At 41.4% G+C, this 15,101-nt stretch overlaps 1 protein-coding gene across 1 annotated transcript; it reads right to left on the reverse strand.

Annotated features, from left to right (window-relative positions):
• Positions 1 to 2,417: 2,417 nt before the first annotated feature.
• On the reverse strand, positions 2,418 to 14,703 carry reep2 (receptor accessory protein 2). Its single transcript, XM_085477596.1, has 8 exons — positions 14,420 to 14,703; positions 12,425 to 12,497; positions 9,224 to 9,300; positions 8,841 to 8,961; positions 8,624 to 8,737; positions 7,231 to 7,411; positions 5,824 to 5,990; positions 2,418 to 4,484 (listed from the first exon to the last, which is right to left on the reverse strand). Exons 1-8 carry the CDS (start codon positions 14,449 to 14,451, stop codon positions 4,413 to 4,415), a joined length of 837 nt encoding a protein of 278 aa, XP_085333722.1. The 5' UTR covers positions 14,452 to 14,703; the 3' UTR covers positions 2,418 to 4,412.
• Positions 14,704 to 15,101: the final 398 nt, after the last annotated feature.

Here is a 15,101-nt window from a genome sequence, read left to right on the forward strand (position 1 = left end):
GGTCAAACACAGATGCAAAAAAAATCAGGCCACTGTGCGATGTGTTCACTGCTACAGGTACACATGTGGTAAATGCAGGCGACAGATACCGTGGCAGTGCCAGGATTGTGAGTGATTGCTGAAAATGTTGTAATGTACTCACTCAATTTTTGTTATTATTTGTAAACATGTGTACAAACGGTTGGTTTTTTTTCTATTTTCATCAATAAATGTCAGCAACAAAGGACCTACATGTGTGTTGAGTTCTCCCTAAGATGGCATACTGAAACACTCCAAGTGTTTGCAAGTAAACCTGACAAGTTTGGGATCAAGTTTTGGGTGGCTTGCAACCTAAAATCCAAGTACATTTGCAATGTCTTCCCATATCTTGCTGGTACTATTGTACCAGTGCTCTGAATGGTGCCACAATGGACCACTGATCAACGACCACTGAACGACGGGGTGACGGGTTGCAGTGTTGCACTCACTTTTTATTATTATTAGTACATATGTGTACAAATGGTTGGTTTTTTGTACTGTAAGCAATGGGAAGGTCAAACAAAATCACAAATGCATGCATAGATACTAATTATAATTCCAGTATCTCCTCCTCTGTGTCAGAATAATGTCTGAAATATCTTACTTACTAACTACATCCACTTCCTTGCTTGAAATGAAAAAGGAAATAACATGAAATGAAACTACTGTTTTTATCAATAAATGTCAGCAACAAAGGACCTAGACTCATGTGTGTTGATTTCTCCACACTCACTGCGGATGAGGAGACTGCTTCTCCACCGAAAAAGAGAGCTTGTTTGGGGACTGAGACACTCATCTGCAGTGTGAACAAATTCAAATTGTGAGCAATGGGAAGGTCAAACAAAATCACAAATGCATGCATAGATACTAATTATAATTCCAGTATCTCCTCCTCTGTGTCAGAATAATGTCTGAAATATCTTACTTACTAACTACATCCACTTCCTTGCTTGAAATGAAAAAGGAAATAACATGAAATGAAACTACTGTTTTTATCAATAAATGTCAGCAACAAAGGACCTAGACTCATGTGTGTTGATTTCTCCCCCAATCCCCTCCCTCCAGAATTCCTAGGTAACGACCCAATATACATATGAATGACTAGCCAATTTAGCTTCCACTTCCAGCATTTGACTGCTCTCCGGCTTTTAAAGGTAGAAACGCAAAATGATGACTCCGCGGGGGTCTAAGGTACTACCCCGAAATGACTGCTCTCCGGGGGTGTAAGTGATAAACCGCCCGCAGGGGCGTGCTGGGTGTTTTTTTTTTTTTATATATATTCAACCTGACCTTATCCCTAGCTAAGTAAAATTGCAGTGCTATATTTTTGATATTGTGTATTTTTTAAATTTTATCACAGGGAAACTGTTAGAGGTGACGCAAATATTTCATGGGTTCTTACTCTGGATTACCCTCACCCTTCCTCTTCCTGCTTATAGCCCAACTGTATGGTTTCACAGAAAGTTATAGAGAGAGAGATGCTGTATTTATCCTGCCACATAATGAAGAGTTACTGTATGTAACAATAATGATTTCCTGAACTATTCTTTATGGCTGAAATGTTAAATCAGTTACAGGGAAAAGGAACTCTGCTGCTTCACAAGGGTGGAATGGAGCAGGTGTGATTGTCCACAATGGAGTCCTGCAGTGAGCTGAGACTGAAGTCACTTGGATGATTGATGAAACGTTTCTCCCACTGAAAATGCTACGTCCGGATGAACAGAACCAACATTTAGGAATTTAGTTCATTAATATTGGTTAATATTGACATTTGAAGCTGGAATATAACAGCTGGTTCATGATCTTTTACTTTTATTTGTTGTTACTAAGACTCGCATCTCCCTTACTTACAAGTAAGTTGTTCTTTATTCACATTTTTGTACTCCAACAACTCTTTGTCATCTTATATGTAGATTTATACAGCCATAAGAGACATTATAGTCTCTTCACAAAAACAACAAACACCCAACCAGTAGAAGTAGATGGCTGCTCCTCCCCAAATCTCATTCTGATGGAGATCTCTCCCTGTTAAAAGGGAGTTCTTCCTTCCTGTCATCTCTTGCTCACAGGAGATTTTCTGATTGCTGATGTTCTCCTTAACATTGCTGGGTCTGCCTTACGATATACAGTGTCTTAAGACCGCTGTTGTGAATAGAAGTTATATAAATAAACTCAGTTTGTTGATGAAACGGATAATAAAGTGTATATCATCTCTCTGTTTACAGAATCATCATGTGGGTTAGATGATGACTAACTATATCAAGAAACAGGGTGAGGCTCCAGAGTGAGCTAGCAGACTTTGAAATGAATGAATGAGATATTAGGGGAAAAACAAACAAACAAAAACATACATTTCTGAAAGCACAGTTAAAATACAGTTTACATATTTTTTACAACCCTACCCCATCAAAATCAATTTGTCTTTCTTCAGTGAGGTCTGAGAGGCTTTGCCATTACTAGAAACAACTGTGCTACTCCCACTTAGTGGCTGTTGTGTAGATGATTTGCTTTGAGCTGCACAAAAATCAACAGAAACAAACAAATTTCATGTTCTTTATTAGTATTTTATTAACCATTACATGACCTTGTTAGGTGCCACTGTGCCAGCACATGAAATTATCCTCTTTGATGTGGAGCTTTGATAACTGACACAAACAAGATACAAATGAACATCCCTGTATATAATACTGATTTTAAACTCAAAATAATCAGCAATAAATATCTCAAAATGACACAAGATAAAAATGAAGAACGTTCTCTTCATAACACAAAATGACTTTTCAGTATGTGATGTGTTTTTATTCAGTGTAAACATTAAATTAAGGAGAAGAAAAAAAAAAAAGTTTTGTTTCCAACTTTTGGCCCTAAAATACCAAAGATAAAATGTAAATTTACAAGCTGATTCCCTACACTGAGATGGAGTCAAATGTCTCAAGGAGAAAAGTAAATGTTAATTTAAAATTCAATAATCACTTCTACTACCAGAAGTCTTTACTGAAGTCTGAGGTTCCTCTGGTCTCAGTCAGAGCATGTGATTTGTCAAGACTAAGAATGAAAAATACACAGAAATGATTAAAAACTGATTTAAGCCCAGAGAATGAATAAGGCAAGCAAGCTCATACTGTATATACAGTCAAGGTTACTATTTACATGTTGGTGTTTACATGTGGTTCAGCAACTTCAGCTAACAGTGGAGGTGTGCTTTGGCTCCCCCTACTGGTTCAAGAGTCACACTGCTGACAGCAGTAATGAGCATTGACCTCCTCATGCTCTCGTGTACTCAGTATACTTAACGCAGTGGCTGACAACCAGAAGTCCAGTAACTTTAGAAACACCCACAGCCTGCTCTCACTCTCCCTCCATATCTGAGACTAAAATAATCACTCGCAGTAGTTTTATTTGTGTCACTATTCACATATTTCTATAGTCCATCCAAGCTTCCAGTGTGCAGAAATGCTATTAATCAGGTCAAGTGTCACCACACAGCTGGATAGAAGGAGTAAAAGAAAACGCAGAGGTGCTGAGTCACTTTGTAATGTTGAAAGGAAATGATATACAAACATCACTTCTGTAGTGAAAGTGGATAAGTTAGCTCAAAAACACCAGCATGAAAGTCATCACTCATTAGCAGCATTGCCTTCACAGATCCAGCTGAGCACAGCTGATCATATTAATTACTAACATCACAGATCATAGTTACATATGACCTCAGAGTAGCGTCCAGACCGAGGATCACAAAACCAGCACTGAACAAATAATTCATCATCAGCACTGTGTTTGACGTGAAAGAGTGAGACCTGAACGTGGCAGAGCCAGACTCACTCAGAGGAAACAGGCTGAGGACAAGCTAACAATGAAACTTTGGACGCAAAAAAGAAAAAAGAATTAGTTCAACATTAAACAAAGACAGGATACACTGCTGTAAAAGAGTGAAGACAGGCTGGTCCTGAGTGACAGGTGTGCTGAGCTTAACAGCAGTAAGGATGGACACACTCATCCACTCATTAATTAATGTAGGCCTCAAAGGAGATTTTGCCTTTTTCTCCTTAGTTTAAAATGATGGCAAAATACTGAGAGCCCAGAGTTCCAGTTTTTAGTGCTTCAAAAGACAAACTTTGGACGATTTCTATCACACGGTCAGGTCAAGATTAGCTGAAGACTGTGGCCTGTGTGAAATTAAAAAGAAAAAAAAAGTCTCAGTTAAATCTCAGCTAAATTCTCCTTAAAGAGAACGAGACATAAACAAGGGCCTGTAACTTTAAGAGAACTGTATTTAAAATGAATGTATGTATGTAAAGTGTATATGTGCGCTTGTGTGGACACCAAACAGGAGGAAGGGACTGCAGGCTGTGGGTGGAGCGAGCGGAGGCCAGTGCATGTGTGGGCTGCAGGACTCATGGTGGCGTCTCTGCGTTATTAGTTGTCGTCTTCTTCTTCACTGGCTTCTTCACTGTCTTGGTTTGAGTCTGGCCGCAGAAGAAGAAAATAAAGAGAGATTACTAAAGCTGATCAATCAAAGACTGGTAAAATGAGTGGTTTCACTAACAAGAGTACAAGTATTAGTTGCATTGTAACTTCTGCTCAAAGCATGTTTCATCTGTGTAAACAGTGAAAACAAAGTCTCCATAAAGAGCAGCGTGTGATTTCTGAGTGAACTGTTGATGCTGCAAAACACCACAGGAACATCTGATGTATATACAGTTGGTGCAGGTAGTATCACTTGCCTGTGTAATTACAGGTATGATTATATGAACTCACAGGCCACTTAATTGCTTGTGAAAGCATACATGTAATCTGTGGGTCAGAACTAAATGTAGGTCAAGAGGTAATGTGTGCAACATGAAATCATTTATCACCGTTTTATTGGAAATGAACTGTGTTATTAGTAACGAAATACATATATTACTATTACCAAATTAAAGTAGGTTAATTGTTGAGGAAGAAAAAAATATTAGGAAATACTGACAATGCTACACTTATTGGTCAGATTATTAGGTACACCTTGCTAGTACAGGGCTGGGGCCTCGTCTGCCTTCAGAATTCTTCAAGGCACAGATTCAACAAGGTGCTGTAAGATTTCTGTCCACACCCATTCTCCCACATCCCAAAGATGCTCTATAGCAGCGGTCCCCAACCTTTTTTGCGCCACGGACCGGTTTGTGCCCAACAATATTTTCACGGACCGGCCTTTAAGGTGTCACGCATAAATACAACAAAATAAAACTAGTACCGGTACCGAAAAAAAAGATTTATTCATAACACACGTGAAAAGACCCAGGAAAACAGAGTTAACGAAAAAAAAAACGATAACAAAATAACGATAAAAAAACGATAAAAACCCTGAAAACCAAACATTTCACACCCGAGTCTCACTCTCACGGCCCAGTACCAAATAACTCACGGACCAGTACCGGTCCGTGGCCCGGGGGTTGGGTACCGCTGCTCTATAGGACTGAGATCGGGTGACTGTAGAGCCCCTGGATATTTTCTCTTTTTCAGACCGGTCTCTGTAAACCTTAGAGATGAATGTGTGGGAAAACCTTAGTTTCCGAAATACTCTGACCAACCCATCTGGCACCAAAAAACAAACAAATCACTTTCAAAGTCACTTAAACAACATTTTCCCTCATTCTGATGCTCAGTTTGAACTTCAGCAGGTCATCTTGACCATGTCTACATGGCTAAATGCAGTTGCTGGGTAATGAGCATTTGAAGTTGTACTTAAAGTGGCTAGTGACTGTTGTAATATACAATTTAAGAAAATTGCCCTGTGATTGACAAATCTACAAAGCGTGTATGCCGTACCTCTGTCTTAGCAGCAGCAGGCTTCTTGGTTGCCTTCACACTGGTACTGCGTTTGTGCCCTTTATCTCCCACATCCTCATCAGAGTGTTCGGTCCTTGTGTCTGACAGGTCAGAGCTGTGTTGGGACGATGTGTCATCAATAAGGGACGCGGCTGCCACAGAGCGAGCTGCAGGACAGGACAGAGATTGATGGACAGTCAGTGAGAGAAGCTGAGTGTTCAGAGTGACATCACCACATGATCTGAGAGACACCAAACATCACACCTCTGCATTTTACTGCTGCCACAGAACTGCTTAATTTACAGATTTATTTGGTGTAGCCTTGAACCAGTGCATCATCACAGACAGAGCCTTTGATGCCACCTAGTGGAGACTTCCATTTATCTATTTTTTTAATAATATACAGCCACCAGTTTTAAATTAAAGAGGAAAAAAAATGAGTCACTTCCATCTTTTTAAGTGTGTTTTTTTTTGTTTTGTTGTTTTCATTTACCCATTTTCCAGAGACTCAAATTAGCTTGTGAAATCATTTTTATCCTTTGCTTTTGGGAGACATAAAATCAGAAGAACTGGTCCATTAGATTACAAAGTTTTCTTTGCAAATGTTAAATTAGGAAGGAAACTAAACTGTTTGTGTGACATCTAGAATAGAAAAAGTGTTTTATTAAATAAAATTAGAAAAATCCCAAACAGCAACTTTAGGAGCTGCAAAGCTACAACTCGTTACTTTAGTGATGATCTGCAGATCATTTAGAATAAAAAAAGAAAAGAAAAGTAATCCAAAATAAATAATTTTGAACTTGCTAGTTCATAAAAGTTAGGGTCTACTCATTTACTAATGCCACTGCAGATTTCAGTTGAACTCTGACTTCAGTGTTTTGTTTCAGCTGTTTTCAGTCTGGTTTTAGAAGTCATGTGTAAATGAACAAAAAAAAAAAAAAAAAAAAAAAAAAAATGCATTGTACATATTAAAATGCACCACTCGGCCCCGTGACTTCATTGTTTCAGTGTCTCTCTGTATTCAGCTCACAGCTTGTACCCACACAGTTAGCCAGCCGGCAGTGCAGCGAGACACAAAGAGACCTCCTTCCAAGCCTCCCCTCCCACTGGAATCACATGTTTTCACCCCGGCTCGATCCTCTTTGCACTGCCTCCCTCAGCCACCCTTCTTTCCCCACCCTTTCTTCCCACCCTGCAGTGCTTTAAATCACATGACTCCACTTGGCCGAAGTAGTCCCAGTCCTGCTCTGAAGTTAAATAAAGGAAGTCTTCGTCGTCACGCTCTGGGTCAGTCAGCAAGCTGCAAACACAGCTTGAGTGTATTCATGCACTTGTGTACGACTCCGTGTTTCTCTACGTGAAGCTGCTGCTGATGTCGTGTGGGAGATGCGTGTTGTGCGGCCTTACTCTGCCGTGCAGAGGTGCTCTTGGCCCGGGGCAGGGTGCTCGCGCCCGAGCTCATCTCATCCATGGGGTCCCGTCTCATGCGGGCATCGGGAGTGTGCAGAGCCAGCTCGTCGTCAGCGTTGATGAGAGTGAGGTCCTGCATGCTGAAACTCCGCAGCTTGTCTGACAACACGCCCTGCCCCTGGGCGTCACAGCAGGAACAAAAACAGGCATATTAGATATGCAAAACCACCATTACTCAGAGCTCAGAAGAAAACAGTTTTCAAAAGTTCATTTTTTAAAAATCTGCCAATGATTATGTGGTGAAGCTGATTAATATTTGGAAGACCCCACTTTGGATTCTGGGAATTTTGGCTACAATTATTTAACTTACTAAACAGAATCATCAACAGGGTAATCAATATGAAAATAAATTCCAAGTGGAGCTCTAATAAAAAAAAGCAGCTGCACGGACAATATTTGCCTTTACAAACAAATGTGTGTGAATACTTGAGGACATTGATAAATGCAATCTGTGATCCTGTGTTTGGGACAAATGACAAATGTTAGAGAGTGCATGTTTAACTAATATGGAATTTTGTATTAAGGAACAAACAACAAGCTTTACTATAAATACAGAACAAGTGTCTGCAGCAGCTATAAGCCTTTAGTACAGAATGATTTAGTAGCGCCAACTTCCTGTTTCGCAGCTTACGAGAACAACTGTACAGTATCTAATAGCACACTTCACTATTACAGTTGCAGAGCTAATCTGACGAAAGTCAGAAAAAGTTATTTAGTCCAGTCACCTGGTCACATAAAATGCACATCCACCATGAAAGGTCATCCTAGTTATTTATTGGTTGAAAACCAACAAAAAAAAGCCTTAAACCTTAGAAACTGTGATTCTTACAAATGTGTTGTGTATAGTCAACAAATAAAAAGATTTCAAATATCATGTCAAACTCTGACCTCTCCTTCAAGATCTATACATTGATCTGAAGGTCAAAGTGCTAATAATGATATGTAGAGCTATTTAAAACTATTATCTGAAAGCATACGCATCTGGGGATGTAGAGATTATATATAGGGACCTGTCACTTTATTATGTACATTACAGTAAGAGGTCCCATTAAAGTAAATACTGCCCACAGAGTGAGCTGGCTTGGTGGACGTTTGTTAATGTTCTTCCGTGAATAGAACAAAAAACTCATTTAGAAAATAAATTCGGAGCCCACTTAATTATTAGACTAATTGTTAGAGGAAGCTCAACTACTGACAGTCATCTCAGTCCTCTTTTCTAGCTGTACAAGTGAGTTAATAACAACATTATTTACCATTTGGCCGAAGTTCGTATTTCACATGCAAACAGAAAAGCAGAGGCATCTATGTGGGTACATTTAAACACAGTCACCTTGGTGGCTGCAGTGACGGCAGCGTTAGCAGCCAGGTTGAGACCCCGTTTTCCAAACTTCATCATGGTCTCATAACTTCTGTCTTTGGCCTGTGCGATGTACTCATCTATCTCCTGCAGCACAAAGGACAGTACACAGGGAGGAGTTAGAGACGACACTGTCATATCATTTCAGTGTGGACTTCACATCAGATTTTGATGGGCTTTTTCTTTTTACCTTCTCTTTATTTGACAGGGTGGGGTGGACAAACTTGCGGTAGAGGACACTGGAGCCCTTGGTGTACGGAGACAGCAGCCAGATCACAAACGCAATCTTTAGCTCAAAGTAAAATGGAAACCTGGATAATTAAACACAGAGTTAATCAATCGGCAGAGACGTAAAGGAAACAACACACTGAGCAAAAGGTATGCATGAGTGGTGTATAGATTAGGATGCTAAAGTAGGAAAAAAACAAAAAAGATCCTTCAAGAGATTATTGTATTAAAAATCAGCAGCAGAACATTAAAGCATCTATTGATTTTTTTTAATTTTACAAGTGGTTCATTTATTATAAGCGCGTGAAGAAAGAGGGTTACAATCACAAGCAGCTCCCGACTCACCATGATAGGAGCAGGTCTGTGACTGTTTCTGCTGTGCTGAACAATGCAAACACTATCCAGTACATCATCCACTTCACCTGGACACACACACACACACACACACGCGGAGGGAGAGAACATGATTAAAAATAGTACACGAAAACCCACAGCATCCAGTTCGCATGTGCTGAGACACGTGGCACTAAACAGAGGTTACGCACACAGACATCCCTACACAGAAATCGGACACATGCTTCAGTCCATTCGCATCACATCACTATGCATGGGCACATCTGAGACAAAGAGAGATGCGAGTCATCTTCTAAACTGGTCATTTACAGGCAAATTAACTTCGTTGCTAATATCAGATAAATCATCAGTTATCAAATACACTGATACATTCAACATAAGAACAGCTCTGAGTGGTAATGGTGCATTTAAAGACATTAACAAGCCACGGGGACGCAGCCGCGAGAATGCACCAAACGGTGGATCATTTGGCTCGTTAGAAATGAGCCAAACAAGAGAAGAACGGGGATGAGAGCAGCTCTAAAAATGGCGTCTCCCTTCTCTCCCCCTCTCACACTTCCCCGCCCCATATTCGCTCCTTCTGTGGCCGTCTGCCTGAGCAGCGACTGAGAGGGTGGGTTGCCATAGTAACCAGCCAGGAGGAGACTGTTCTCCAGTGCAAATCTAGGCTGAGGGCCAGAGTGCTGCCATCTCCCCACCTCTCTCTCATGCAGTGATGAAGTAATCAGGAAGAGCCCCAATCAGCTGTGTTTAAAAATATCCACAGTGATCAAAAACCCAGGCACTTTCCGAACGATGAAACATTATTGTATTAAAGGGTCAGGCAGTTTCATACAATCTTCATCCTTTGGATTTTAGTCCAAACATCCAATAGACTGACTGAGCCCTTTACAGGGAACCTTTATTTCACTTTAAACCAAAGCAAATCATTCATGTGGAATCTCATCATATATGTTTCTTTTAAAAAAGTCAGTTAAACTTCAGGGATATCAATCTGTCCATTTAGGAAGCTTAAACCATTGTGAGTCAGGTGCAGGTGCTTTCAACGGGCCCACAGGAGAGGCAACAACAAGACCACCTGGATACAGACAACAGTCTAGCATCCTCTCCTGACTGATCAGTGTCCAGCTTTGCTTTTTGCTACACTCATTGTAACCAATTATAGCATGAAAAGGTACATTCATGTTCAAAGCTCCTCCAGGAGGGCACATCATGTTTATGAGTTAAACTTGTGCCCCTGAATTATTTTTGAGCAATGCAATACAGTCTGTTATTCAGTGCTGGATCCAGCACAGACATCCGTTTAAAAATATGACAATTTTCACAGGTCTGAATCATTTGCAATTGTGAAATAAATAAATAAATAAATAATGTTTAACTATTAAAACAAAATACATTTTGGGGTCTAAAATGACAAAGAAAAAAATGAAAAAATTTTTTTGAATGTTTGAGGATTTGAAATTTTGAGTCATTTTGAAAAGTAAAAACAGTTTCATGCTCCAGTGTTTCTTCCTGGTTTATTGTTGTAATCTTAGTCTCCCCACCGCCCCCGCCCCCACTTCATTCTGAATGTTTTCAGGGCTTTCTGCATTTCATTCTCTGTCTCGACTGAGTTCCCCTGCGCCTTATTTCCCCTCTTCCTAGTGTGAATTTAGGACAAATTCCAACAACCCCAATAACACCTCTACTCACACACACCGCTCACTCCTCTTGTGTTTGCATGGAGAGTCCACTATGTCGAGTGCTGTGAAAGTGTAAAGCTCTCCAGCACTAACTCTGCACTGGCGCAGATTTTCCAACCACACTCTGAAGCTGCAGCACCTGTTTTGTTTTGATTTGTATTTTCCAGCAAGTGATGAACACGATCATAATGCATCCATCTGATAGGGGTATGAAACTGCCGAAGATTGTGTTCCTGTTTCCATCGGAGAGACGTGAGGTCAGAGCAAAGCTTGCTAATGTATTTCTATCCAACCCTTGAAGAGACCCTTCAGCATCCATGAGAGAGACTGCTTGGAGATTTGAGTATTTTCCTAATCCGGATTTCCTCTCTGCATCTTTGTTAGGCTGTGATCTAGTCTTCCTCTTGTTTCTCCAGTTAACTCCTGTGCATTTGCACCCCCCCTTTCTTTTCTGTCACTGTTGCCCTAGCTCATAGATTACAAAAGATAAGATTTGTAGATGTAGATCAAACCGACACGGAAACATGTTTGTGGGACGGTTTTGCCTCCACTGCATCAACTTTACCCAAGTGCACTCTGTGCTTAACATGCTAAACCCTTCAGTTGGTGCCCTTTTTTTAGAAAGACTCCTACAGCAGCTGAATAAATCACCCAACCACATCTCTTTGCAAGAACTACGACTAGACCAAAAAGAAGACTGAAGAGTGTCGACTGTCACGGACTTTCATCCACAGTCACCAGATCTCAACTTGAAAGCACTTGAAAAATGAGGAAGCCAAACATTGCAGATAGCCAAAGAAGCTCTTTGGGACATCATCTAATCATCCTAACACGAATTATAGGATTTGCTTTAACCTTTACAGACAACCTTTTATTGTCTTTAACAACCAGCTACTTGTCTAGTGCTCAGTCCAATTCATCCCGATAGGCTCTCACAATACAGTGCACAACATGACCCTGCAATTATCAGGAGCTGCATGTAAATTCATATAATGTTAGCAAGGGTAGCGTTAAAATACCCTGAACTAAGTCCCACATTTTAAGGTCCTGTCACAATAAATGCTTCAGGTTTATAAATCAGAACTTCATAAAGATCTACGCAGAACGGAAAAAGAATCAGGAAGAATCCAAAGTGCAGGATTTGTTCCGTCTTTTAGTGTTTTTATGGTGCATAAACGCCCTTCTTTTATGAAGGCTGGTGTGTCCTAGTTAAACTGCAATCCCATGCCTCTAGCCTTGTCTGGAACACCCCGATCATGATTCCTATTTTTGTTAGTCTTCAAATGATAACGGCCAAAGAAACGGAACGGGCATTGCAGAAAACATGACAACAGAAATTAATAAGCTTGCTCTGATGAAACAGAGCATTTCTCTGCCTCATGTTGATTCTCAACACATTAGAGGAGAAATAGCTGGCAGGCGCTCAGGGCAAAACACCCTAAAGGTCAAACAGAGCAGACAGAGCTCAAAAATTGTTTGCTGAAGTTTAGTAACCAGGGGTTATACTCACATATTCCTTCACATTCTTCGTTTTGACGGCCTTATACGAGGAGTACGCCGGGTAGAGCGTCCCAAAGGCAAGGCTGCAAAAAAAGCAGACAAGACTGGGTCAGAGGAAGGGGCTTCAGCTAGAGAACATGGCCTCTGGGTGTTGACTCTGACACCTCACAAACGCACTCCCACACAGCAGCCACATCTGCTCTGAGCTTCTGTGAAACACAAAAGGACGACATGTACTTGAGCAGAGCGAGTGTCTATGTGGTTTTAATCCGCATGGTGATGCCACGAAAGAAGTGCTGGGCAGTGACTTGTCAAAACAAAGTGGCCTGATAATGAGTAGAAACAATGTAATGGAGTCAGGAAGACTGCAGTGAGCTAAAATGGAAAAAACACACAGTTTCCACCAGGGGTGGGTCACCATGTGTTAGAACACGTGCACACTGGGACATTGTGCAAACACAGCCTTGTTTTTGATGTGCATTTGATCGCATCCTCTGCCACTGTGCTGATATGTGCTGATTTGACAGGATACTGAACGCTGAGTGAGGCGACAGCAGGGAGAGCTCAGATCAGAAGGGCCATGCAAGTTTGCCTACAGTGCAAACCAATAGCTGGATTTAAACCCTTAATGTAAATAAAGGTTGAATGCCAATTACAGAGGTAGCCTAGCATTATTTTTTTCCCCCCCTTCCTTAAGTAGGTCTTCTGTCCCAGTGTTCGACTACGCTGCTCAGTGATGTGTGCTGCTCCGTACAGTGAGCCGACATGACTCGTAGCAGGCCTCCAAGCCAGCGGACTCCCAGAGCAGACGCCCTGTGCCTCTTTGTGTCCTCATTGAAAGCCCACTACTGACCTTACAGTCACTCTGTCCTCTTGTTCAGTCTAGGAAATATTTTAGTGTTCACTTCTTTAGGTTAGACTAATAAACTAGCTGTAAAAACAGGAGAAAAGAAACAGGCTGACCACCCTTTAAAAACTGGGCCAGATGCACATTTAAAGCACAAAAGACAAGAAATAACTAATCTTGTGTGCTGGATAATCAGCGGGCATTATGATGCATATTCAAGTCACATTGTTTGCCTTCAGTAGACACATGACTACCTGAGGTGTAGTGAAGTGGAAGATGCAGGCAGCTGGAAGCCAATAACAGTAACAGTTTGCTTATGTAATCAAGGAAAAGCAGAACATTTATAGGGATGAAGCATCATTTCTACACCTGGGCCTTCCAAAGGCATCATGATGTTCGACTTTAAGGTTAGCAGTTGATGAGCACACAGTATCTGGACATTTCACTAGAGATGGGACAGCACCGGTGCAGCACTGTGAAGTGTCTGCATAATGGATCAAGATAACGACAGCTGGCTTTAGTTGAGTCATCCACACAGTGTGGATGTGGCGTGTTCAGGTGGAGGCCTAGAAGTGATCTGCTGATACCGCTTGTCCGTCTTATTAAGCCCCACTGCTAGTGGCATATGAATGGATGGACACACATCCCTGGCTGGGCTGTTGGGCTTCTTTAGCCTTGCACCACATTTTACCAACTCGTGTTGGTACGGCGCCTAGTTACATTCACAGAGGGCTATTTAAAAGTAAAAAGCAGTGGCTGGCAGCTCGGAGTCTGTTTACTTGTGTGCAGCGAGGCTGGCATGTTAAACAGGCTGCACTTTCCCTGCCAACACATTATCTGTCAGGTGGTTACAGTTACTGACTAGCCAGCCCGCGTTAGCTACGAGCGGCTAGCAAGCGCTGGATGCAGATTGTGCTGCATCATTGTGCTGATTAAAGAAACGGCTGTGGTTATTGAACACAGGAGCTTTAAACGCCCCTGTCTGAATGCCAGGATATCTAATGTATTTATTTTTCCCCTACACGTGAAGTGTATGTATAAAAAGGACAAGAAACGGACAGCCTAGCTAGTCGGCGTTCAGCATCACACAGCTGATGAAAGGAGCCGTTATGGTGTTTAAGAATAAAAAAAAACAGATTCAACCCTGCCCATACTCACACAACTATCCTCGAGATAATCCAGGATACCATCTTGCTGGACCGCCAGCCTTCGAGGCTTTCCCCCCAGCTTCTAGGAAATCTAGTCGGCTAGTAAGCGGGCTAGGTGGCCCCCATTCCCCTCCAGGACGAGCTGTGATGAGAGCCAGAAGGCTGCTGTGCCGTCAGGTAGGCTAACAGCAGCTGGAGATGTGCTCTGCAGTGTGTAGCTCTAGACTGCTCTGCTCTCTATCACCACCAACACCACCGCTGATGAACACGACTGGCTCTTAAAGGGCCAGACTCACTCTGATAAATCTGTAGTTTTAGCTTCAAAATGTGGCCCATGGTGCTCCTCCTAGTTAACCAACAGTGGCGCACAATACAACCTTAGTCATCTACATTAGGTTATTAAACTACTAAAGAACTGATTTCATCCTTTTCTTTCATAATTTTGCTGTGCAATCACAGTCTGCTCACTGACAAGGACCAAAGCCGAGCACAGTCATACCAGGTTTATCCTAGTGAAAACCCACACAGTGCTGGTCTCCTTTTTATGATCATTATTTTTTATGTCCATGAGACCGATCTGTGGATAAATGATTTAGGCTCATAAGAGAGGGATTCAACATTTCTCTGAAGACTTAAAGATGTAAACACACTAAACACAGTCCCACAAGATACTGAGTTTAAACATTTGATAA

Source organism: Copadichromis virginalis, linkage group LG2 (assembly GCF_057382275.1).
Source record: "Copadichromis virginalis isolate Kocher_CV1m ecotype Utaka linkage group LG2, C_Virginalis_male_GT1.1, whole genome shotgun sequence".
NCBI classification, from domain to species: Eukaryota; Metazoa; Chordata; class Actinopteri; order Cichliformes; family Cichlidae; genus Copadichromis; species Copadichromis virginalis.